A 27,436-nucleotide genomic window follows, 5' to 3' on the forward strand; every position below is an offset into this window, starting at 1 on the left:
ATGAATTAAGGGTAAAGGAGTCTGATGACTCCATCCCTGCCAGTTTTGAGGCAAAGTGAGGTGATTTGAAGGTTATGGAGAACTTTAAAAAAAATTTTTAAAAAGCTGAAAATCCAAGATGGCCACCATGGTAGTGCTTTGGCATTAAAAAAAAAAAAAACTGGCTCCAAAACACCTTAAATAAAAAGTACAGCGAAAAAGTGATTTTGGAAGTGGGGAACCCTAAGGGAAGGGACAGAAACCTGAAAGAAGGCTTTTAAAGACTCTCCCCCTCCCCCACACGGATTTTCCTCATAGGCTATAAAAGCCTTACTCACTGTGACTTGTACTGGATATGTGCTGCAGTCTGCCTCAGCTCCCAAAGTAGCTGGATCTAGGAGAAGAAATCACTGTCTCAAACGGATTGCTCCTTCAACGCTGAATCTTTGGGCTGTCAGTCAGACTGGAGTATGACTAAGCCTCTAACACCCGCAGATCCATGCATGCAAAATGAAGGAGAAAAAAACACAGCCGGCATCCTGCAGAGCTCCCTACAGATGCCCGACAGCCTGTGCACAAGATGCTGCAACCCCTAGGCAAACAAAGCTACCTGGGGACTAGACCCCGAGCTCCATAAAAGTTTCTGCAGGCTGGATAACTGGTACTGTCAGCCTTAAATTACTGTATGCTAGTTGTCAGCATTTCTGTTGGCCTAATCAGTGTCAGCAAAGGACTCTGGGATATTATATTAAACCATCTGACTCTGGGAATGTCAGTGCAGATAGACTAAAGGCTCCTGGCCATTCAGTCTCACAAAAGATATTAGAATGCCACTAAACGACTTCTAAAATACCAGTACTTAAGATTAACAAAGAACACCTGGCATAGTACTGGGAGTATCCAACTTAGTCCTGGAGTTTCAACAGATGTGCTGAAGATAGATGCTTAAGGAAATCTCGTCAATTGAGAGCCGTTGTTTCAAACAGTTTCCAAATTATGACCAGAAGAAAGATACTGGAAATATGGACTCAAACAGTTATAAAGCAGGCTAACCCATCCACCCTCTCTCTCAATCTCTTTTTCTGCCTCCTCTCTTTCCCCTCCAGCCCCTACACACCTACACAGTCATAAAAGACATCCATTCATGCAAACTATTTTGTCTCCATCATTCACTAAAATAAAGAAGCAGTTTTGAAACATTTCTTTTCTAATAATAAGCCTATTTCTACAGAATATATAAAATATTCTCTTTATGCACCACCTGGCTGTTTCATAATTTTATTTCCAACTGTTTCTTTGAGGGTGAACCCAGGATCTAGAATAGACTAGAAAATACATAAAAACGCAAAACACAAAAGATTACATTTGGCAGCTCATCTGACATTTGAGAGCTTATCAGATTACATTTGGGGGCTCATCCACAGAGGGATTGATTGGCCTGTCAGCTGCAGACTTCAATCTGCTTCTCCTCCATGCAGGCAGAACTTGACTCTCAAAAGTGGTGAGCTCTGAGCACCAAAAACTGCCATAAACTGGAGAAAAAGACCAAAAAAATAAAGAAATATACAGAGCAGATTAGAAAAGACTTCTTCTAGCTTGCATGCACAAAGAAAAACTGATGGGGGCAGCAGACCCTCTGGTAAAGGAGGAGGGATTCAAAACCTGGAATGGATTCCTTCTGCATAGCTCACAAGCATGAGGAGATTACCTGTCCGTTCAGAATGACACACCTATTGCACTAGAATCAGTTGCTTCAACACTCTTCCTATACAAAAAGCAGCTGTACTGTATTGGGAAAAGTTGTAGACATCAAGAGACAAAACTATAAGCACCAAAAACTATTCTTTAAAGCAAATTATCTTTGGCTGATTCAGCTTTAAACCTTCAACTGTCAGTATAAAACCACGTCAGCCTGTTTGCTCTGGAGTGGTTATAAACTTACATCATTGCGGATGACTTCTCTAGAATCGGCTAACAAATCCATCAGTCTTGAGACACCTTTAAAAAAAAAAAAACAGTTACACTTAGAATGAGATTGCCACAGAACATACTGTCTCAGAAACAAATGACTGGGGTGTGTTTATGAGCTAAAAATCAGGAAGATAGGCCTCTGAAAGAGGAAGAAAACTGGTACATAGAAGAGCTGAACATTCAATCCAAAAAGACACCTTTGCTTATGAAGGGCGTTTTAGAAATGACGTCCAAGTCTGTGTATCACATAAGGAGGTCCATTTCTCATGTATTTTAGAACAGGATCTGCCGACATACAGCCTGTTCTAAAATACACAAGAAACAGATGTCCAAGTGCTGGTGATATCTAGTATTAACATCCATTTTACAATGTGCATGTCTTTGTGGCAGCAGAGGAACATCCTTGTTATAAAATGGCCACATAGATGCCTATATGGAGGAATATCCTAGTGGTTAGAGCAGCCAAGAGAGAACCAGAGGTTGCTAGTAGAGAATGACACGGTGACAAAATTCATCACCGTTCCCGTCCCCGCAAATAACCGCGGGAAATAATCCCATGTCATTTTCTAGTGTCTATGTCAACCTCGGTCCTTCTACACCAGCATTCTTCAAAGCAAAGCTTGCGGGTCAGTGGTTGTGGCCATTCATACTCTGATTCTTCCCTCTCTCCTTAAAGAATGACATGAAGATGGTTTCCCGCGCTTATCCGCGGGGACGGGGACGGTGATGAATTTTGTCACCGTGTCATTCTCTAGTTGCTAGTTCAAATCCCATTCTGGCCATTCATACATTTTTTTCCCCTTTTTTTGTGAGGGGAGTGGGTTAATTGTGAGCCGCTGCCTCCCCCCCTCTGGGTCAGAAAAATTCCTGTATTTTCCCTTACTCATTCTAGTAAAAAAAAAAAAAACACAAAAAAAACCCTGATCAATCAGAGCACCTTTCTGTAACCTCAAAGTACTAAGTTCCAGGTCTAAATATGAAGATCCATCTTATCTGTTCACCTTACCATCTGACCCACATAGTAGATAGGACAACCCTGGTTTGTTTATGGGATTTTGAAGTCAAAATCTTTTAACTTATAGATAAGTATATACCAGGGGTCTCGAAGTCCCTCCTTGAGGGCTGCAATCCAGTCGGGTTTTCAGGATTTCCCCAATGAATATGCATGAGATCTATGTGCATGCACTGCTTTCAATCCATATTCATTGGGGAAATCCTGAAAACCCGACTGGATTGCGGCCCTCGAGGAGGGACTTTGAGACCCCTACTTTATACAGTATGGTACTTTGTTCTCTTGTATTTGTTTTAAATCGGTCTGGGGACTGACCCCTAAATACCTGTTACCTCATTTTGTGCTATTAAACCCTACCAGGATAACCAGGAACTGCAATTTATTTACCTACCCCAGGATCGTTGGCTGTCCAAGTCTTTTTTGGACAGGATTACTAGCATTCCAAGCAAATAAACAACAATCCTGGTTGGGCAATTATAACAACGGAACCATTCAATCTTACAGCGCATTTCGAAAAGGGATTAAGACTGCACTATTTGATAAATTCATTTCTTAACTGAAGTCTCATTATAACAATACTTTTAATCTGCCTGTACTTTAGATAACATGCACTTTAGATAACTGAGGCACATGGGCCCAACCCGACCATGTGCCCAAGGCCCCGCCCCCAGGAGGGGCCTAAGGCTCCAGGGCCTATTCTGATTGGCCCAGGTGCCTTAGGCCCCACCAGTAGGCGGGGCTTTGGGACGGATGGGCCAATCCAGCCTCATTCCGTCGTTGGCTGCCTGCCGGACAGGCGGGTTTGGCTCCCGTGTGTCCGGCCAACTAAACAAAGGTACGGGGAAGGGGGTGGGGGTGTCGTGGAGGGTCGGCCAGGGGGGTCACGGGTCGGTTGGGGGAGCGGTCTGAGGTTCTTGGGGGGTGCGGTCGTTGGGGGTAGAGGTTTTGGGTCGAGGGCAGGAGGGCCTGGGATCCCTCCTGCCCGTAATGTAGTGCAGGGTGGGGGTAGGGGGTCACCGTGGCCAGGAGAGTTTGGGCTCCCTCCTGGCCCGATGTTGTCGGGGGGGGGGGCAGGATCGGCTGGGCCAGGAGGGTTTAGGCTCCCTCCTGACCCGAACAACTAGCGGGGTGGGTCGCCAGGGCCAGGAGGGCTTGGGCTCCCTCCTGGCCCGATATTGTTGGGGAGTTGGGGAGTCGGGGGGGCAAGAGGGCTTGAGCTCCCTCTTGCCCCGATGTTGTGTGGGGGGGGGGAGTGATGCATCGCGACAGAAGAGATGCCTCATCTCCCCTACCGCAATGCCATCACTCCTCTACCTGAACTGCCGCGGGTCGCAGCAGTTCGGGTAGAAGAGTGATGGCATCGCAGTAGGGGAGATGAGGCATCTCTCCTGCCGTGATGGTTAGGTTGCCGAGCCGCTGAACTGATGGCGCCAGTGGCCATCAGCTCAGCGGCCCCTTTTTCGGCACTTAGACCTGGTTTTATTTCGTCTAAGTGAAAAAGGTCTAAGTGCCGACTAAACTGTATTGGTTATACCTGTGGTACGGCTAGGTGTAGGTCGGCCCACCTCCCACCCACTGCTCACCCTTTCCCCTCCTCTAAACACACCTCTTTTTTCTCTGTGCGTTTAGAGGCAGGGGAAAGGCCTAAGCTGTTTTTAGATACGTCTAAAAACCAGCTTTGGTTATGGGTACTTGGACGATCAGGCTTTTTGTTCGTCCAAGTAGCCATTTAGGACACTTTTTAGACTTTTTTTTTTAAATTATTACCCCCATACTGTAGTTTAGACATCCACATCATATCTTATCTTAGACATCCATATCCTATTATATCATAAATTGGCATTTGAACATCCATGCAATATAAATGTCTAAATGCCAGTTTTTAGACATCCAAAACATGGCAGAGCTTTTAAAATAACTGCCTAAATGCCCACTTTTATTCTCCAAATTCCTGAATTTGAACAGCGATCAAAAAATGGATTACTAAATTCCATGGAGTACCAATAACAGCTGTGATTAAAATACTTATGTTAGGATATGTGTTATTTATATGCTTAAAATTTACAGGAAAAGTATCTGGAAAAACAGGCCATCCTTGGAAGATAAAATAGGAGCTTCTCACTACAAATATTTGGCCTCTCTTAAACTGAGAGACCACCTTGCAATTCCACAAGGGGAAAAAAAAGAAAATCAATGATACTACCTTACCACAATCACCAAGTAGGGGAGGGGGGAGCAGTAACCAAACAGCAGATTGGCAGTCTTTTAACACAGATTTTTTTTATATCATTATATCTGCCATTCAAAATAAAGTGAATGATTTACATTTGGCTTCTTTACTTTCAGAATTAGGATTTGACAGCTTCTAAAAACCATTAAAAAAAAGCCAGACTGACAGCTGGAATCCTTGAAATGTTCTATTTGCCGACTATGGTCTGGAAAATGGCTACTGATTTTCCAAATCAGATTAAGTGGTCAGATGTGTGCACTTACCCATGGGACTGACCAGAATAATCTGTTGTACCACAGGTCCTTGCTGCTTTAGCAGTGTCGTAACGAGCTTTACTCCAGGCCAGCGAACTTGGAAATCAAATTCCTAAGAACAATATAATTAAAAGCCTTACACAACAATCTTTGAATGCTGCTCTTGAATATACAGTATAATCTCGTTATAACAGACTTCAAGGGACCTGGAAAAACAGTTCGTTATATCCAGAGTTGCATTTTTTAAAAACTTTATTTAGGTCAACTTGAAACAACATACAATCAATGAACAACAGTCACTGCACAAGCATATCAGCAACATCAATAACAAAACTCAGCAAAACATTGGTATGGCACGAAATGATTACAAAACCAGAACACTAAAATATGTTCTAAAAGCATTATGTCGTACTGTACTGGAAAGAAAAATACTCTGTCATTTTCTTCTGGGCTGCATTTTGATACTATATCACCGGCATGCCAAGTGCCTACCCTTGTAGGCAGAGCCTGCATGTCTGTTATAGCTGAACAAAACTACAGCTATCTGGTATCTATCAATTCCCATGGGTGCCAGTTAACTGAGAGTCTACTGTATATATATATTTTTTCCTTTTTTTCCACACACAAGTCTAATGCATTCTATCTCCCTACAACAAACAACCCTATCCTGTAATAAAAATATCACATCCAATAAACTATATTTATTTTTAGCATTAATGGAAGATAAACCCTGGAAATATTGTCTAGTAAAATGTTGTACACATTTATTTTCCAGATGCTTAATACATATATTGATGAATACCAAAAGCCACTACTTTCATTTGGATTAGCAGAGGTCCTGCAGGAACAAGGACTTTATACTGCTCAGTTACTGGAAGTCCAGTTGCTAAATGTCATTAGTCATTCTATGTTAAGAGGTCTAATTAAAAAAAAAAAAAGGGCCCTACCTCACCATCATGGATTTTGATGAAACTTTGTATGCTGAATCTTATATGACTCAAACTAACTTTGGTAAAGTTTAAGATTCACTAGTGAAATACTTGTGAAGATATAGCTCTTTGATATCATGTACAGAAGGGGTGGCCACAGAAAATGTTAATTATCATTTATATTCGGGGTTTATTTCAAATAGGTCGAAGCAGATGACTTTAAAATATTCAATAGCTACAAAAACACAGATGTATTGAAAACCAATATATGTAAATCAACACTTTCAATTGGAGACTGCTGTGGTCATAAAGCGTTATGGTAATAAAGCTTTGCAGAAACTATGTGGAGCAGGTGACAGCTCTAAATTCACTCAAAAAGAAGGAAAAAGCCTCAGAAAAGGCCCTCCCACCGCCACAAAGGTGGATATAAAGGTGGTTAGACGGTAACCTCACAGGCAAAACCTTCATTTAGAAATGAGCATTTGAGCAGAAAAACTATGCTTCACATATGCAAAAAATAGATAGAGTAAAAACCACTTATCTTAAACTGATCGGCACACCGACGGAGGCCAGCGTTTCACTGACAAGCTGCATCAGGGTGTGACCCAACCGATCAGACTTAAGAGAGTGAAAAACAAACACTTCAAAAGAGTCCAAAAGATGGCTTCTTTTGGACTCTTTTGAAGCGTTTGTTTTTCGCTCTCTTAAGACTGATCGGTTGGGTCACACCCTGATGCAGCTTGTCGGTGAAACGCTGGCCTCCGTCGGTGTGCCGATCAGTTTAAGATAAGTGGTTTTTCCTCTATCTATTTTTTGCATATGTGAAGCATAGTTTTTCTGCTCAAGTCAAATGCTCATTTCTAAATGAAGGTTTTGCCTGTGAGGTTACCGTCTAACCACCTTTATATCCACCTTTGTGGCGGTGGGAGGGCCTTTTCTGAGGCTTTTTCCTTCTTTTTGAGTGAATTTAGAGCAGTCATCTGCTCCACATAGTTTCTGCAAAGCTTTATTACCATAACACTTTATGACCACAGCAGTCTCCAATTGAAAGTGTTGATTTACATACATTTAAAATATGCAATGTCACCTCAGTAACAACTATTCAAAAATAGACAAATATAACCCCTCCCATTTTACTAAACAATGATAGTGGTTTTTAGCACAGGGAGCTGCGCTGAAGGCCCCGCACTGCTCCCGACGCTCATAGGCTCCCTGCGCTAAAAACCGCTATCGCAGTTTAGTAAAGGGGGTCCTAGTGCAAAATATAGACAGCAGATATAAATTTGGACACATTTTGATCACTAAATTTAAAATAAAATCATTTTTCCTACCTTTGCTGTCTGGTGATTTCATGAGTCTCTGGTTGCACTTCCTTCTTCTGACTGTAAATCCAATATTTCTTTCTTTCTGCCTCCTGCATGCTTCCTCTCCTCCAGACCTCATTCCATTACCCAATCAACATCTCTCTCTATCCCTCCATGAGTCCACCTTTTCCTTCCTCTCTCTCTGCCCCCCTTTCATGTTTCTGCATTTCTTTCTCTCTCCCTAAGCCCTCTTTCTGTCTTTCTTTCTCTCTCCCTGCCCTCCCCCCGCCGCCGATTTCTCCCTGCTTCCCCAACGCCAGGCACGTACAAGCGCCGGGCCCACAAGCCTTCCCCCCCCCCACAACATCAATTCTGACATTAGGGGGGAAGACTGTGGGCCCAGCACTTGTATGCGCCTGTCCTGGTGTCGGGGAAGCAGGGAGAACAAAACGCAAAGGCAATGTGAGTCGATCACGGAGCCCAGTATGGGCTCTGCGATCGACTCCCGTTGCCATTGCAATCTACTGGTCGATCGCGACCGACCTTTTGGGCATCCCTGATGTACAGCATCCCTGCAAAATTTTCGCAATTTTGAGTCAGAATATTTCCTTGGTTATATAATAAAACAAATGAAACCTGACGACCTTATACAACTTCTTACAATCTATTCAATAGAATTAATGAGAGTTTTCATTTTTTGAAACTGACATACGTAAAAAAGCCTCAAAGAGGGCCGAAAAATGAACACTCTAAAAAAATTTCAAGATTTAATCTTCTGTGGCTCCTGTAATAATAAAGCTATGCCTGTAAAATTTTGTCTAATATTTTGTGACATGACTTTGTTCTCAAATATACAATTTTAACTTATAAGCTAATCTCATTACTTTACAATTTCACTTTAAATTTTGTGATTTTTTGAAAAACATCAAAAATCGGGTGTTTTTAACCAGCTTTTACAAAAAAGAATCTAGAAAATTTTTCAAATCAATCCTATTAGAAAGAGCATGTTTTAACCACCATAAAAGAGATGGTTTTGTTTTTCAACACTAGCAAACAATGCAAAAATATTTAACAAACCACTATAGACTGATAAGCACCTACGGAGAGAGGGACCTTGGGGTGATTGTGTATGATAGTAATAGTGATAGTAAGGGGTATAGTATTAGTTAGGCGTATTTTTAATATTAACTCTCAAGCATCTAAACAGTATGATAAGGTGGTGGCTGTAGCCAGAAAGATGCTAGGCTGTATAGAAAGAAGAATAACCAGAAGAGGAAGGGAGGTGTTGATACCCCTATATAGGTCATTGGAGAGCCAAGCTTGGAGTATTGTGTTCAGTTTTAGAGGCCCTATCTGGTGAAGGACATAAAAAGGCTTGAAGCAGTCAAGAGGAAGGTGACAAAAATGGTAAGGGATTTGAACCAAAAGAAGTATGAGAAGAGACTGGAAGACCTAAATATGTATACTCTGGAGGAGAGGAGGGACAGGGGAGATATGATACAGACGTTTAAATACTTGCAAAGTATTACTATAGAACCAAGTCTTTTCCAGAGAAAAGAAAATGGTAAAACTAGAGGGCATAATTTGAGGTAGCAGGGAGGAAGACTCAGAAGCACTGTTAGGAAATTATTTTTCACAGAGAGGGTGGCAGATGCCTGGAATGCCTTCTCGAGGGAAGTGGTGGAGAGGAAAATGATGATGGAATTCAAAAAAGCGTGGGATAAATATAGAGGATCCCTAATTATAAAATGAACTAAGGCCGGTACTAGACAGAGTTGCATGGTCTGTGTCCATTATGTGGTGTTTTGGTGTAGGATGGGCTGGGGAGGGCATCAATGGGAACTCCACTAACTTGGAACATGAGGATGTTACTGGCCTGACTTTATGGTATATATCCTGCAAACAGGATGGTTGGATAGGCTGGAGTGAGCTTGGACATCAACTTCAGCATTTGGAACCTAGGACAATAGCAGGTGGACTTTACAGTCTATGACCCAGAAATATCAAAGAAGAGAAGTTAATTTAATCATGCATTTTTAAGGCTCTAACTAATGGGCAGACTGGATGGACCATTCAGGTCTTTATCTGCCATCATCTACTATGTTACTATGACTCAAACTACTATTAATTATTTCTATAGCAGCATAACTTTCAACGTTTATGATACCTATATAAATGTATAATGCTATATATATTTACTACATATGTCGACACAACAGGTGACACCAATTCTATAAATTTAGCAAGCAGCACACAAGTTCAGCATATTATTGTTTTTGATATAATAAGCTGCGCATGAGTTTAGCATATTGCTATATTACCATTTGTACTAGATAGACAATATTATTGAGATGATTCCTTTTCATCTCAAGGCCTACTCTATTTTTAATAATTCTTTCCTGTTTAGATTTGAAAAAAATGTATGTTATCTATCAATTCATTCATAATGGAAACAACTGAATTGAGTGGTGACTATAGTTCTTCACTAGCAACATATATCTTTGGAAGAAAATAATCATCAGAGTGTCACAGCTTATTGCAAAAAAGTTGGGATCAAATCGGTACACCAATTATTAGCAGATGACAAATCACTACTTATTCAGTGGTTGGAAATTAATCTCTCAGATGATGATCAAATCTGCTTGAATCACGAAGCAATGTACCTCAAAAAATACGAGATGATGCAAAAGAAATGCTGTAATCCATTTGAAAAGCAAAGTCATCTCATCAAAACAGGACTTTTGAAAGTTGATCTTGAAATAGCAGATAAATGAAATCAACTGACAAAAGAAGAACTAAACTGGGTCAGGAAAATTTGCCCTAAATATAAATTTTGAATTTACTTCCATGGTAGAAGCTACAGTTGCATCATTCTCATCTTCTGTTGACGTTGAAATGGACACTTCTCCCATGATTAACCAAAGCTTATCTGTAATAGGTGAATCTCCTTGAAATTTCCAAGAGTTAGCAGTAGAAATAAAGTGGGTTATCAAAAATAAAAAAAATGCACGAGTACAAAATGTGATAATGCACAAGGTAACTTCCATTGCTGGACTAGCAGATCAGGATGATGAACAGCCTAGTCAAACCACAGAATGTCTCTTATGTCAAACATAGAAACATGACGGCAGATAAAGGCCAAATGGCCCATCTAGTTAGCCTATCCACTATAACCATTATCTCTTTATCTCTCTGAGAGATGCCACATGCATATTCCAGGCCCTCTTGAATTCAGACATAGTCTTTGTTTCCACCACCTCTTCCGGGAGACTGTTCCACGCATCTACCAACCTTTCCATATTTTTTATGTAAAAAAGTATTTCCTCAGATTACTCCGGAGCCTATCACCTCTTAACTTCATCCTATGCCCTCTCATTGCAGAGTTTCCTTTCAAATGAAAGAGACTCGACTCGTGCACATTTACATTATGTAGGTATTTAAACGTCTCTATCATATCTCTCCTCTCCCGCCTTTCCTCCAAAGTATACAAATTGAGATCTTTAAGTCTGTCCCCAAACGCCTTATCACAAAGACCACACACCATTTTAGTAGCCTGCCTCTGGACCGACTCCATCCTTTTTATATCTTTTTGAAGGTGTGGCCTCCAGAATTGTACACAATATTCTAAATGAGGACTCACCAGAGTCTTATACAAAGGCATCAATACCTCCTTTTTCCTACTGGCTATACGTCTCCCTGTGCAACCTAGCATCCTTCTAGCTTTCACCGTCACCTTTTCAACCTGTTTGGCCACCTTAAGATCATCACATACAATCACATCCAAGTCCCGCTCTTCCATTGTGCACATAAGTTCTTCACCCCCTAAACTGTACCGTTCCCTCTGGTTTTTGCAGCCCAAATGCATGACCTTGTATTTCTTAGCATTAAATTTTAGCTGCCAAATTTCAGACCATTCTTCAAGCTTCGCCAGATCTTTCTTCATGATATTCACACCATCTGGCATATCTACTCTATTGCAGAATTTAGTATCATCCGCAAAGAGGCAAATCTTACCCGACAACCCTTCAGCAATATCATTTATAAAAATGTTAAAAAGAACAGGTACAAGAACAGAACCTTGAGGCACACCACTGGTAACATCCCTTTTCTCAGAGCGATCTCCATTGATCACAACCTTCTGTCACCTTCCACTCAACCAGTTCCTGACCCAGCCCGTCACTTTGGGACCTATCCCAAGGGCACTCAGTTTATTTACAGTTTATCAGTGTGGAACACTATCAAAGGCTTTGCTAAAATCTAAATACACCACATCTAGCGCACATCCTCTATCCAATTCTCTGATCACCCAGTCAAAGAAATTGATTAGATTTGTCTGACAAGAACTACCTCTAGTGAATCCATATTGCCTCCAGTCCTGTAATCCACATAATTCCAGAAACTTGAGCATTCTCTGTTTTAAAAACGTTTCCATTAATTTACTTACCAAAGAAGTCAGACTTATCAGCCTGTAATTCCCTACTTCTTCCTTACTTCCACTTTTGTGAAGAGGGACCACATCCGCTCTTCTCCAGTATTCCGGTACCACTTCCGACTTCCCTAAGTTCCTTCAGCACCCTAGGATGTACACCATCTGGCCCCATCGCTCTGTCTACCTTTATCTTAGCTAGCTCCTCACGAACACAACCCTCTGAAAATTGATCAGGGTCTATTACTCCTCCATCCCTATTCACATTTGTCTTCTGCGGTCCCGCTTACGGCGCTTCAGCCGTGAACACAGAACAGAAATATTTGTTAAGCAATTCGGCTTTTTCTTTATCAGCTTCTACATATTCCTTCCCTTCACCTTTGAGTCTCACAATGCCACTTTTGCACTTCTTCTTATCACTAATATATCTAAAAAAAATGTCTTGTCTCCCCGTTTTACCGTGTCAGCTATTTTTTCTTCCATTTGTATCTTTGCTTTCCTGACTACACGACCAACCTTTCTTAACATTCCCAGATATTTTTGCCCGTCTTCCTCTTTCTGCGAACTTTTGTAGTTTATGAAAGCTAACCTCTTATTCCTTACCTTCTCAGCTACTACTTTTGAGAACCAAAGCGGCCTTCTTTTCCAATTACTTTTACTTACTTGCCTCACAAAAAGGTTTGCTGCCCTGATAATCGCTCCTTTCAGTTTGGCCCACCGCATTTCCATTCCTTCCAGACGTTCCCACCCACACAATTCTTTGATGTAAACCCCCATCCGAACAAAGTTAGCTTTTTTTAAAGTCTAGAACCTTTTTGCTTTTATACCCATCTCAATATTAAACCGTACAATGCAGTGATCACTGGATTCCAGATGATCACCCATTGTAACATCAAAAACACTTTCCCCATTTGTAAGCACTAAGTCCAGTATTACCCCATCCCGCTTGGGTTCCATTACCAACTGCTGGAACAGTTCTCCTTGTAAATAATCCAAGATCTCCCTACTTTTAGAAGACTATGCAATAGGGATACCAGCATGCTAAAGTCAACTATTAGCAGGACTTCCTCTTTTTTAGATATATTCTGAGGCCTGGATTCTGTATAGGACGCCCGTTCCCTCCCCTGCCCAACCCACAGGAACCTAAGGCAAGATTGGCCCAGGCGCCTAAGGCCCCTCCTGCCATAGGAGGGAAACAGCCTCCTGTCACTACTTTCAGGGCTTCTGCCGGCTTTTTAAATTTTTTTTTTTAATTGGGCAGATATTTTACGTGTTTTACACATGCAAAATATCAGCCTAATTTTAAAAAAATTAAACCCTTCTCCCGACAAGTGCCCCTTCCCCTCTCCCTTCCCGAACCAAAAAAATTGACCCGACGGTGCCACTCCCGACCGGCCCACTCCTGGCAGGCTGGCCTGCCTGTCTGGACCCACCCCCCTCGATGCGATTAAGGAGGCCTAAGGAGCAGGAGGGACCAGGCACCCCTCCTGATCCCAACTATTTTCAAGGTACAGGTAGGGAGGGGGTGGGTCCAGACAGACAAGTAGGCAGGCCCGACCAGGGGTGGGCCAGTCAGGGTGCGGTGGGCCGGTCGGGGGAGGGGGGTCGGTGGCAGGAGGGAGGCCTACGGAGCAGGAGGGACTGAGCACCCATCCTGCTCCCAACTTTTACATACAGGGGGAGGGGGTGTTGGGCTTGGCCAGGGGGTGGGCAATTTATGACTCTCCTGCTCTCTGCTGCCCTTCCCTGCAGTGCAGCCCTGCATTAAAACCACGGACTTGCACTGCGGAGAAGAGCGGCAGAGAGCCGGAAAGTCAGGAGAGCCAGTAGTCAGGGCAGTTTTAGAGAGCAGGAGAGTCGGAGGAGCTAGAGAGAAGAGTCGGGGCAAAGGTGTTTTTACACAAGCGACTGGTCCTCACCAGTCACTTGTTCTTGATCGGCCAGCCAGTCGGTGTGTAGGGAAAAAAGTTTTGTGAATCGTGTCCTTCCTGCTTTGCATGCCGATTCCCCTCATTTGCATGCATGGATCAGGATGGGATCACTACACAGGTTAGTGAATCGGGTCGGAAGGAAAATGGGTCGCAAACCGATCGGTACACAATCGGTTTGCTTAGTGAATCTAGCCCTTAGTCTTTAGCTCCATTACATCTTTTTCTCTTGATACTAACCTCACCCAATCGCCCCCTCCACCCCAAACCACTGCATTCAAGTCCACATTGTCTACTTTTTCAATTTACCACCTCATCAACCCTTTTATCATCCACCTTCTTCACATCTCTAAGGCTTAAACAGTTTCTCTCTCTCATTCAATCTTCCCCATCCTGTCTGACTGCATCTCGCCTTGATTACCGTCATTGTGCCCATCCTACTCTTCTCAGTATACCTCTGCTCCTCCTGTTGCTCGCTGTTGGGGATATCAACCCCGATCTTGGCCCTCGTAAACGAGACTCACCCTACTCATGTAGATCACACTGCCTCATCTCCAGTCTTATTTCTGTTCCTCTCCTCTCTACCTCCTATATGCCCTGTGGAATGGGGATTACGTCTAGGAATTCTTGTCTGGAAGGAGTAGAAATGCAGTGGACAAAACTGAAAGAAGTTATTGTAAGGGCGACAAACCTTTTTGTGAGGCAAGTAAGTACAAGTAAGATGAAAAGAAGGCCACTTTGGTTCTCAAAATTAGTAGCTGAGAAGGTATATAGTTCTCCACTGTACTTTAAGATACTGAATTGTAGTTCTGATCCCTCTTACCTCGTGTTTTAGTCGGTCTGTAAGTCTTATTTGTCTAACCATTATTTTAAATTTTAAATTGTATGTTTAAATATATGTTTATACTTTTACCAATTTTGTACTTCGCTTAATAAAACTAAATAAGCGATTCATCAAATTAAAACTTGAAACTTGTTAGCTTTCATAAACTACAAAACATCGCAGAAAGAGGGAGACAGGCAAAAATATCTGGAAAAGTTGAGAGGCTGGTCAAGTAGTCAGAAAGCAAAGATACAAATGGAAGAAAAAATAACTGACAAGGTAAAACGAGGAGACAACTTTTTTAGATATATTAGTGATAAGAAAAGTGGTATTGTGAGACTCAAAGGTGAAGGGGAGAAATATGTAGAAGCTGATAAAGAAAAGGCTGAATTGCTTGGCAAATATTTCTCTTCTGTGTTCATGGCTGAAGCAATGGGAATGGGACTGCAGAAGGTAAATGCGAACAGTGACGGAGGAGTTTTAGAACCTGATCAATTTTCAGAGGGTTATGTTCATGAGGAGCTAGCTAAATTAAAGGTAGACAAAGCGATGAGGACCAGAAGCAACATGGATTCATTAAAAGTAGATCTCTGGGTGACCAGAGAATTGGATAGAGGGAGTGTGCTAGATGTGGTGTATTTAGATTTTAACAAAGCCTTTGACACAGACGACTAATAAATAAACTGAGTGCTCCCAAAGTGATGGGCTGGGTCAAGAACTGGTTGAATGGAAGCCGTCAGAGGTTAGTCTTTAATGGAGATCACCCTGAGGAAAGGGATGTTACCAGTGGTGCGTTCTTGGGCCTGTTCGTTTTATATGCAATATTACTGAAGGGCAGTCAGGTAAGATTTGCCTCTTTGTGGATGATACCAAAATTGGCAATACATTAGACACCCCAGATAGTGTGAATAACATGAAAAAATACCTAGCGAAGCTTGAAGAATGGTCTGAAATTTGGCAGCTAAAATTTAATGTTAAGAAATGCAAAGTCATGCATTTGGGCTGCAAAAACCCAAAGGAATGCTACAGTTTAGGGGGTGAAGAACTTATATGCATGACAGAAGAATGGGACATGGGTGCAATTATACGTGATTATCTTAAGGTGGTCAAACAGGTTGAAAAGGCAATGGGCGAAAGCTAGAAGGATGCTAGGGTGCATAGGAAGAGGTATGGCCAGTAGGAAAAAGGCGGTATTGATGCCTCCTCTGTACAAGACTTTGGTGAGACCTCATTTAGAATATTGTGTACAAATTTGGAGACTGCACCTTCAAAAAGATAAAAAGGATGGAGTTGGTCCAGAAGAAGGCTAGTAAAATGTTGTGTGGTCTTTCTCATAAGGCATATGGGGACAGACTTAAAGATCTCAATACGTATACTTTAGAGGAAAGGAGGGAGAGGGGTGTAAATGTGCATGGGTTGAGTCTCTTTCATTTAAAAGGAAGCTCTGGAATGAAATGGCATAGGATGAAGTTAAGAGGTGATAGGCTCAGGAGTACCGTAATCTAAGAAAATACTTTTTTTACAGAAAGGGCGGTAGATGCGTGGAACAGTCTCCTGGAAGAAATGGTGGAGACAGAGACTGTGTCTGGATTCAAGAAGACGTGGTATCTCTTAGAGATAGAAAGAGATAATGGTTACTGCAGATGGGCAGACTAGATGGGCCATTTGGCCTTCATTTGCCATCATATTTCTATGTAACAATCTCACTTACATCCACAACATCTTTCTCTCTCTTTCTTTCCACCTGCTTGCACTGAGACCTGGTTCTGCTCTGTAGACTCTGTTCCAGTTGCTGCCCTATGTCATAGATGTTACCTTTTCTCCCATACGCCTCATCCAGTTGGTCGTGGAGGAGGGGTCTCACTGCCTCTCCTCTTTTGAAATCCACGCCAACTGTCTATTTGCTCCTATCTCTATGAATAGCGATCATTTATCAACCTCCTGACATACTAACATCTGTACTAACATCTGTGGTCGAGTGGAGTAGCACAGAGTTTACTTAATGGATGAACGGCCTTGAAAAAACTTGGTAGGGCAAAGTTATCTCATTAAGTAAGACCACATTTGAGATAAGTTATATCTTAATATTTAAGGCTAAACTATTTATTTATATATAAAAATATTATTATTATTATTATGAACTTAAAATGATCTGGTGAGAAAATATCACTTAAAGCCTAGGACAATGAATTGTAGGAGTTCAAGGTGGTGTTTCTGAGGATCAATAAAATCGGTGCATGAAATTGTTTGAATGAGAGCCATAGGTGGAACAAAAAGTGATTGTTCAACTAATTAAGTATTTTAAAAAGATAACATACACCTATGTACCACATATACCTGACTATAAACCGAGATTTTTGGGTCAAAAAAAATGGCCCAAAAATGGTGCTCTCAGTTTATATTCGAGTCTACACTCGAGTACTTCTCTATCTAGTTTTTAAAAATATCAAAATTTAAACCTATTGGGGGCTCTGGCTGTGGGGAATGGAGTTACGCGAGGCAGGCAGCTGATCGATTCCAACCAGCAGCAGCCATGGCGGTTATCCATGCTGTTTGCTGGCCACTGGGAGGAGGGGGGAGTGAGGAGTCAGAGGCTCAACTGGATTGCGATCAGCCCTGCCTTTGGTCCTGGTCTTGCTAAATCAGCTGGCAATGATGAAGCCAGACACCAAGGGGCCTTCTCTCTTGCAAAGTCACTATAGGCTCTGCCGGTCTCAATTCCACCACCTCTGAAGTTACTTCCTGATTTTGAGGGGCAGGATTGAGACCGGCAGAGCCTAAAGCGATTTGGCAAGAGGGAAGGCCCCTATGGAATCTGGCTTCATCAACACCAACCGGTTTAGTGGGACCAAGATCTAAGGCAAGGCTGATCACAATCCAGATGCGCCGCTGACTCCTCACAGGAAGGTAGTGTCAGAAGTGGCAAAGGGAAAGGTGATGGGATGAGATCTTGGATGGAGGTGGGGGGAAAGAGAGAGATGAGGTGTTGAAGGAAAGAGGGGAGAGAATATGCTGGATGGAGGGGGCAAAACAGTAGATACTGGTTAGAAGAGTGAAAATAAAAGGGGCAAGAGCGAAAGAGAAGATGCTGGAAGGGGGAAAGAGGGAAGAGTTAGCAAAAAAAGCTTTAGAATAACAGGATGAGGGAGATGAAAAGCTGTAAATAGAAGATAGAGATGAGGAAAAATAAATGTAGGAAAACTGAAAGGAAAAGGTTAGAGTCAGAAATGGATGTAGGAGACGAAGTGGTTGCTTGTAGTTGCGTTTTCCTTTGCAGGAGCCTTGTTGTGAATGTTAGCTTTGGGATATACCAAAGACAAAAAAATACTGCAGACAGATAGACAAGATGCAGGCAAAGTTTATTTAAAACAAACAAACAGCTTGTTGCATACAGATGAACCACTTTATGTAAAATAATGAGACCCAACATGGTCCGTGTTTCGAACAAACATTCTTCCTCAGGGATCCCAAAAAGTAGTGGTAATAAAAGACACGCAACAAATGCCTGATCTATATGTTGTATACTTGGGCAGTGATGATGTACTACTGAACAGCTAATGCTGGTTTATAGCTTTAGGGTATATGCATCACACATATTTGTATTATGTTTAGTGACTTAGGAAATAGCTGAAGGGGAGGGAAGGTGAGCAGTCTTTAAAGATTGGCTCACCATGATATCATAATCCAAGTTTATATTAGAGTCAACCTTTTTTTCCCACTTTGGAGGGAAAAAGGGATACCTAGGTTTATATTGGAGTATATAAGATATATTTATAAAATAAGTCCTCCCCAGATCTAGTCCCAGTACTGCATAAATGCTGAAGCACAAATTTATAGCAGCTCAGAAATGTGGACATGTACTGCCAAGTTATTTTATTTAAAAGACGTGTATGCTGTAACGCTGCCTGTGCTCCACCCAAACCATGCCTCTGTGAAATGCCTACACACAGATTACTTGAAAGAGAGTGTCATCTTTCCATCTGTAGCTATTTCATTTTATAAAAGTCCTTTTCTGCATATAATACAGCCTTTACATTAGAAAAAAAGCTTTACAATATTTGGTTGTTGCTAAAACTATCAAGAATCATTTTGTACTGTGAGCTAGAAAATTTCTGTGGCCTCATCTTGTTAGGTGGTGTTTGGTTTGTTTTTTAAAAATACTTAAGTCCAGTCCTGGTTCTAATCCCTGCAAAACCAAAACTGTATAAAGTTATTTGGGTCAACATGAGTCAGGTGGCAACCCTTATCAGTACACAGAAATCAAATGTGTGTGTCTCTTGAAAGAGGATTTTCTATTTTGGATGCTTTTTTACACAGTTTGGTAAGTGCATAATATTCTGTGAAATGAAAAGAGAGAAAGATGCCCAGAAAAACAAGAGGAGGACCTGGTAAGGTGAAGGGGCTGCAATGAGTTTTTTTGAACCTAGCATTTAATTTTTAAGAATTCTTGCTATAAATCAACATATACTTTACAAAATTCAGAAAGTTATTTTCAGCTCACTGCTGTCTCCAGTATATGCAAAGTTTGCAAGGCCATGGCTATATATCTTATTGGCCCATTTTCAAAGGCCTTTTTCTCCCACAGGTAAGCACCTATTAACCCCATGGGAATCTCTCTGAAAATTGCTCTCAAAATTATAAAATGAGATTCCATGGTAGAAAACAAAGTCAACCCCTGTCAATCAGGCTCTGCATCTCCTAAAAGGCCTTGGTGCACCCTTTAGTAGTTCCAGTGACCCCTTGGTATCTTTCCCCATTATTATTATTCTTTCAACATCTTGATTTTTGCAGAATTAATGGTTTAGACTTTAGAGTTTGTCCCATACATTTATAAACTCAGGCTACAAGTCTGTCAAGCAGTAGGACACAATCCCACAAATATTTTTTTAGACAGGGGACAGCCATCACTTTCCCTCCTAGTAGTACAACCTAAGATTAGCAACTTACCTTTTTAGGTTGCATGAATATCAGGTGTGTTTGTAAGATAGTAACATAGTAGATGACGGCAGATAAAGACCCGAATGGTCCATCCAGTCTGCCCAACCTGATTCAATTTAAAATTTTTTTTTTTTTTAATTTTTTCTTCTTAGCTATTTCTGGGCAAGATTCCAAAGCTTTACCCGGTACTGTGCTTGGGTTCCAACTGCCGAAATCTCTGTTAAGACTTACTCCAGTCTATCTACACCCTCCCAACCATTGAAGCCCTCCCCAGCCCATCCTCCCCCAAACGGCCATACACAGACCGTGCAAGTCTGCCCAGTAACTGGCCTAGTTCAATATTTAATATTATTTTCTGATTCTAAATCTTCTGTGTTCATCCCAGATGGAGAGAGAGAAGTATTATAGTGAGAAATTGAAACACGCTATTAATACAAATATACCAAAAGAGTTATTTGAAACTGTAAATATACTGATTAAGGGTTCAACTGTTTAAATAGGAAAACAAAACCAATTGTAGAGGTTTTTGGGTTTGTTTGGTTTTTTTTTGCAGTATTTGGTTCATAAAGCTAATGTCCCACAAAAGCTGTCTTCATATGTGGATTTCTCTGAGCCTGATGAATTTCAGATAGCATCAGTGCACTGGTCTGATTTTGAGGATATAAAGAAAGATCAGATTTTGACGTTGCTGGAAACCATGCAACCAACTAGATCGATGATTGATCCTTGTTCTTTGTCTATGATTAAACAACTGGGCTGGTAGTGCCCTCTTTGACTGCTATTATTAACAAATCTTTGAAAACTAGTAAAATGCTAGATCTGTTAAAAAAAAAAAAAAAGACTGCAGTCAAATCTATATTGAAGAGGGAGAATTTTAATGAAACTGTTTTGGAGAACTATAGACTGGGTGTGACACTGCCCCTTGTAGGGAAGATCATTGAAAAGGCAGTTTTAAATCAGATGGAGGATTTTGTTGAGTGAGAAAATTTATTAGACTGTCATTAATATGGATTCAGAGTGGTGCATAGTGTTAACCATTACTGATCTCTACTGTTGTTGAGTTGAGGATCAGTATGGATAAAAATACGACCTTTTGTGTTGTGTCGTTTTCTATGTCTGATTGGAAGAATGAATTGAAAGAAATCAGCATTTTATCTGATAACTGTGAATACCTGGATGCAGCGTCAGAAGCTGGTGTTAAACCTCTCTAAAACTGAAATGTTATGGGTGGGAAAAATTAAAGATCCAGAATGGCCAGAGAAAAATCCCAGTTATGAAAAAGATCAAAACTTTAGGTATCTGGTTGGACAGTGAGGGTAGTTTAATAGTACCTATTTTTATTTTAATGTCTGTAAACCGCTGTGAACTTTAGAGGTGGTATACAAATAAAGATTTTATTCTATTCTATTGTATTAAGTCCTCATTTTTTCAAATGTTATCTTTTAAGCAGACTAAAACCAATGTTACCAAGGTATGATTTCAGTTTTGTGATACAATGAATAGTACTGCAGAGGCTGGACTACTGCAATGCTTTATATCTAGGGATGGTATCCTCTGGATGTAGAGTATTACAGGTGGTTCAGAACACTGCAGCATGATTAATTTTTGATAGTGGTGGTAAATTTGATTATGTTTCCCACCTTTTAAAGCAATTGCATTGGCTGCTTGTTAAAAGCAACAAGGAGCCCTATCCACCTTCCAATCGGGATTCAGGAAATTCCACAGTACAAAAAAGCACAGTTACTTACCGTAACAGGTGTTATCCAGGGACAGCAGGCAGATATTCTCACATGTGGGTGACGTCATCCACGGAGCCCCGACGCGGACAGCTTTTCAAGCAAACTTGATTGAAGCTTTCAAGTTTGCTAGTGCTGCACCACGCATGTGTGTGCCTTCCTGATCCACTAGAGGGCGCATACCCTCCTCATGGTCCTCAGTTCAGATAGCTAGCAAAGAAGCCAACCCCGGGGAGGCGGGCGGGTTGTGAGAATATCTGCCTGCTGTCCCTGGATAACACCTGTTACGGTAAGTAACTGTGCTTTATCCCAGGACATCTGCCAAACTTTTATGACTCACAACAAAATATGAGAAAATAGTAACCTCAAAAAATAGTGCTCAGGAAACCTTACACACTCCAATGGGAATTCAGATTCCACTGTACTCAGAGCAAGTCAGTGGTGTTGGAATTCTTCACCATTCCCTTTACATGGAGAGTGAAAAATATTTTTTGTGGAGATACATTTTTGTTCTTTTTTTCTCTTTTTACATCCTTGTATATTCTACATCCCAATAACTTATAATAGCTTAAAAAGCATATATATCGAAAAGGAATTAAAAGTGTATCACTTAGCTTAAGATCCTTATCGGTTCCCCTTCCCAACGCGTTTCGGATCTTTTTCAAGGTCGGGGGAACAAAAGATAAGGTTAGTCCTTAACCATACATTTTCTGCCACTGGCTTATCTTGTTGGATAAGCCAGTGGCAGAAAATGAAGAGCATATGAAAAGGAAAAACAAGCAGCCAACCAGTTGGACAAGGGGCGCTTGGAAACTGGGCGTCCCGATCAATTAGGACGAAGGACAAAAAGAATGAGGAACCGTCCAAGGAGACTGATGTGCGTTGAAGACAAAAAACCAACGCCCTCTTACATTCAAGAGTGCAAAGCGCCACCTCGCCAGGAGACGAGTGGGGCTTCGGAAAAAAGACCGAAAGAACAATGGAAAGATCGCATGACCACCGTGTCATGAAGAAATACAGGAAAAGACGGGTCCGCAATCAGAGCTAGCAGCTCACTGATTCTGCGAGCAGACGTGAGAGCAACCAGGAATACCACCTGCCAGGTGAAGGAATTCAAAAGAGCTCCATCAAATGGAGATACCACCAATTGAGCCAGGAACACACAAAGATCCCAACCACCGGAGGGGCTTTGAGCGGAGGATGTACAATGAAGAGATACCTCATAAAGCGGGAACCCGTCGAAAGGACGGAGTCCCATTCATCGGCCGATGAAAGTCAGCAAATGCACAGAGGTCTCGAATAGATGTAGATGAGAGACCAGACCGAGACAAGGGCAACAAATAATCCAGCACCAAAGGCAAGGATGGCAGAGAACGAATCCATGCGGTGCTCAGCCCACCACTCAGCAATTCAGGCCCATATCTGGGAAAAGCATTGCCGAGTGGAGATCCTTCGAGAGGGCTCGAGAACACCCCCACCGACTGAGAGAAATAGAAGGAGGGAGGCATGTTGCGAGGAACCAAGCTGATAAGTGTAGAGACTGCAGATTGGAATGCAACAGAAACCGTACCACTGAGACAGCAGAGACGGGAACATCGGTAGAAGCTGAGTCTCCCTGACACGCTGGAGGAACAGGGAGAACCATGGCCGCGAAGGCCACAGAGGAGCCATCAAGATCCTGGTGGCGCAGACCGACAGGAGGTGTATCAAAGACCCGAGATTTAGAGTAAAGGGAGGGAACGCATAGAACCCGCCCATTCCATCGAGAAGGAAGCATCCACCTCGATGCGAACTCGGTAGAACATCCTCGAGCAAAATCGTCCAGTGAGTGAGGGGTCAAGCGAACAGCACTACCAGTTAGGTTCCCCATCGAACAACCCCCTGCCGCAGAGTCTGAGAATGGAGCCACCATTCATGCGGCTTAAAAGGGCGACTCAACGCGTCCAGCAGACAATGCTGCACGCCTCGGAAATACACCGCCCCAAGAAAGAAGCAGTGATGTAACGCCCACTGCCAATGACAAAGGGCTTCCCTGCAAGTGACAGGGAACCTCTACACCCTGGCTAGGTCACCGAATACATCGCCACCGAGATGTCGGGACGCACCAGGACCCCACTATCTTGCAACCAATACCCCGACAATGCAAATGGCCTGGAGCTCCAGCAGATTGATGTGGCTGCGACAGTCCGCACCCGGCCAAGGACCCTGCGTCCGAAGGCCGTCACCCATGCCGAGGAGTCCATCGGCAGAACCTTCTGATGCGGGAATACGAAGAAGTGGCCCACCAACGAAACAAGCGTGTCAAGGAGGGAGGCACCTCAATGTGCTGGGAAGCGGGATCCCGATCCTGCCATCACTAAGATGCTCGGGTCCAGCGGGGAACACGAAGATGAAACCAGGCGAACCTCGGGACATCCACCGTGGAGACCCCTGATCACAAAAGGATCAGCATCAGCTCGGCCGAGGCCGAAGACCGCTGAGACACCAGCCGACACAAGCGCCGACAGGCAGCCTGCCGAGGCAGAGGCAGAAAAGACCGGAGGCGGACCGATGACAGAGGGCCTACCCTCCGGCATAAACAAACAAGGGCCTCCTGTGAGGCCGAGACAAAGATCCAGGTCCGCCCCGACAGATACCCGAGACTGGGGCGGGCTGAGTCAGACCCACTCCCGTACTAGAACTAGTGCAGGCCTCGAAGGGCCAGGACCAGACGCAGATGGGAGGAAGGGAATGCCCGACCGACAGAAGGGAGGCTATACTCCCGGTGCGTAGACACGGAGACACCCCTCCCGAAGGGAGGGGAGGAATCCCCAGAGGGAGAGCCGCCCAGAGGCTATGCGAGAATAGACAAAAAGACGACCAGGAGTCGCCGAAGCCGGCGGCTAACCCCAACCCCGGCGCTGCAGCTGCTATTGCGGCTGCTGCGAAGGAGGCCGAGGTAACACAAGGAAGGTATCCGGAGGCCCCCTCCGGAGGAGTCCAAACCCCCGGGGCAGACGGATTCAGCTGAAGGCATCCCGATAGGTCGTGATCTGAGAGGCGGTTAGTGGCCACCGCAAGAGAGGCCTCAATAAACGCTAAACTCACGCAAGTAAAAACGGCGAGACGAGCCTGGAGGCTCGGAACCTCAGCCACACTCGGCGCCAAGCGAGAGGCCGCATGGCGGGAGCAATAGAACCGGAGCAGGGAGAGAGTCTGAACCCTCTCGAACCGGAGCCGGACACGCCCAGGTGCAAACCCGCAGTCGACACCGAGGCCCAAAACCCAGCCGCTGCCGCGGGAGAAAGCCCCCAGCGACGTAGCTGCATCAAGCCACAGTAGACTTCGAAACACAAGGCCATAGTCAACCACAGGGCACAAAGCCCCAAGCGACGTCAAGTCACAAAGCCCCCGTCGACGGTACGAAGCCTCAGCAACGACGAGGCACAGAGCTCCAGCCGACGATGAGGCCCCGAGCCTCAGTCGACGTCGAGGCACAAGCCTCAGGCGACGTCGAAGCACAAGCGTCAAGGGACGCGGAGCACACGGCCGCAGCCGACGTCGAAGGTACAAAGCATCCGCCGAGACACCCAGCCTCCGTCGACGTCGAGACCTCAAGCCCCAGTCGACATTGAGGCAGAAAATCCAAGCACAAAGCCTTAGACGACATCGAGGCACCCAGCCGCCTTCTACATCGAGGCGCAAGGCCTCAGGCGGCGAAGAGGCACAAGCCTCAGGCGACGTCGAAGCACAAGCGTCAAGGGGCGCGGAGCACACGGTCGCAGCCAGCCTCCGTCGACATCGAGACCTCAAGCCCCAGTCGACATTGAGGCAGAAAATCCCGCACAAAGCCATAGACGCCTTCAAGGCACGAAGCCCCAGGCGGCGGCGAGGCACCAAGCCCCACGCGACGGCGCGGCACCAAGCCCCAGTCGACTGCGAGGCACGAAGCCCGGTCGACGTGGAGGCCCGAAACCTCATGCTACGTCGAGGCATGAAGCCTCCATCGACGTCGAGGCACGAAGCCTCCGTCGACTTTGAGGCACGAAGCTCCAGTCGACGTCGAGGAACGAAGCTCCAGGCGATGTCGAGGCACATCGAGGGTCAGAAGGCAGCACCGTACCAATGAACTGGTAAGAAAGGAGCAGCAGTGTGCTCCATAAGGGCAACCTCGATCTGAGTATTCCCATGGAAGGAGGCACGCTCAGAAGGTCTCGTAGAGGTGGGCACGACTGCCCTCGATGCCTCAGTCGACGTCGAGGCACGAAGCCGCAGTCGACGTCGGGGCACGAAGCCACAGTCAAGGTCAAGGCACGAAGCCTCAGTTGACGCCGAGGCACGAAGCCCGGTCGACGCCGAGGCACGAAGCCCCAGTCGACCTCGAGGCACGAAGCCCCAGTCGACGTCGAGGCACGAAGCCTCAGTCGACGTCGAGGCACGAAGCCTCAGTCGACGTCGAGGCACGAAGCCTCAGTCGACGTCGAGGCACGAAGCCTCAGTCGACGTCGAGGCACGAAGCCTCAGTCAAGGTCGAGGCACTAAGCCTCAGTTGACGTCTAGGCACGAAGCCCGGTCGACGCCGAGGCACGAAGCCCCAGTCGACGCCGAGGCACGAAGCCCCAGTCGACGCCGAGGCACGAAGCCCCAGTCGACGTCGAGGCACGAAGCCTCAGTCGACGTACGAAGCCTCAGTCGACGTCGAGGCACGAAGCCGCAGTCGACGTCGAGGCACGAAGCCTCAGTCGACGTAGAGGCACAAAGCCTCAGTCGACGTAGAGGCACAAAGCCTCAGTCGACGTAGAGGTACGAAGCCTCAGTCGACGTCGAGGCACGAAGCCTCGATCAACGTCGAGGCACGAAGCCTCAGTCGACACTGATGTACGAAGCCTCAGTCGACGCCGAGGCACGAAGCCTCAGTCGACGTCGAGGCAGGAAACCCTCGTCGACGTCGAGGCACGAAGCCTCAGTCGACGTCGAGGTACGAAGCCTGTCGACGTCGAGGCACGAAGCCTCGATCGACGTCGAGGCACGAAGCCTCAGTCGACACTGATGTACGAAGCCTCAGTCGACGCCGAGGCACGAAGCTCCAGCCGACGTCGAGGCACATCGAGGTTCCGAAGTCAGCACCGTACCCATGAACAGGTAAGAAAGGTGCAGCAGTGCGCTCCATAAGGGCAACCTCGATATGAGTATTCCCATGGGAGGAGGCACGCTTTGAAGGTCTCGTAGAGGCGGGCACGACTGCACTCGATGCCTGGAATGCCTGAGACTCAGCCGATGGCATTACCGAGGTAATGCAGCTAGAAGACAAAAAGAAAGAAAGAAGACTTACCTAAGGATCGATCAGTCCGATTCCCACGAAGGAACAAGGGTCCCGGCCATCCTGCTCACACGAGGTGAGCCCAGAGAGAGGCCAGGGAAGAAGAAAATACAGCTGCAGCCAAATGAGGCCTAGCCGCATGGCTGAGGCCCAAGAAGGGCCGGCCGGATAGAAACACAATAAAAAGTCCTTTTTTTTTTTTTTGAAAACAAAGAAACACACGATCAAGTAACAGCGCACAGCGACTCCCTAACAAAATAAAGAAGCCGTGGTGCTAGAAAGGCACTTAAAGAACGGAGAGAAGAGAGACAGGGCTTTCTGGCTCCGCGGAAAACTAAGAACTGAGGACCATGAGGAGGGTATGCGCCCTCTAGTGGATCAGGAAGGCACACACATGCGTGGTGCAGCACTAGCAAACTTGAAAGCTTCAATCAAGTTTGCTTGAAAAGCTGTCCGCGTCGGGGCTCCGTGGATGACGTCACCCACATGTGAGAATATGCTGCCTGCTTGTCCTGGGATAACCATTCTTCTCAACATCATTGACAACCGCTGGAAATTATGTCCTTCTGGTGCTGCTGGATCTCAGTGCGGCATTCGACACTATTGA

General features: G+C 44.4%; 1 protein-coding gene across 6 annotated transcripts in view; it reads right to left on the reverse strand.

Moving 5' to 3' along the window:
- The window catches only part of USO1 (USO1 vesicle transport factor), a 210,209-nt gene that overhangs the window by 117,662 nt on the left and 65,111 nt on the right, over positions 1 to 27,436 (reverse strand). For all 6 annotated transcript variants that reach the window (XM_033960394.1, XM_033960401.1, XM_033960384.1 and 3 more), the window contains 2 exons: positions 5,456 to 5,558; positions 1,922 to 1,977 (listed from right to left, as the gene is read on the reverse strand). In XM_033960394.1, the coding sequence (XP_033816285.1) occupies positions 1,922 to 1,977; positions 5,456 to 5,558 (159 nt within the window). The remainder of the gene's footprint in view (positions 1 to 1,921; positions 1,978 to 5,455; positions 5,559 to 27,436) is intronic.

The sequence above is a fragment of the Geotrypetes seraphini genome, chromosome 1 (genome assembly GCF_902459505.1).
Source record: "Geotrypetes seraphini chromosome 1, aGeoSer1.1, whole genome shotgun sequence".
Classification (NCBI taxonomy): domain Eukaryota; kingdom Metazoa; phylum Chordata; class Amphibia; order Gymnophiona; family Dermophiidae; genus Geotrypetes; species Geotrypetes seraphini.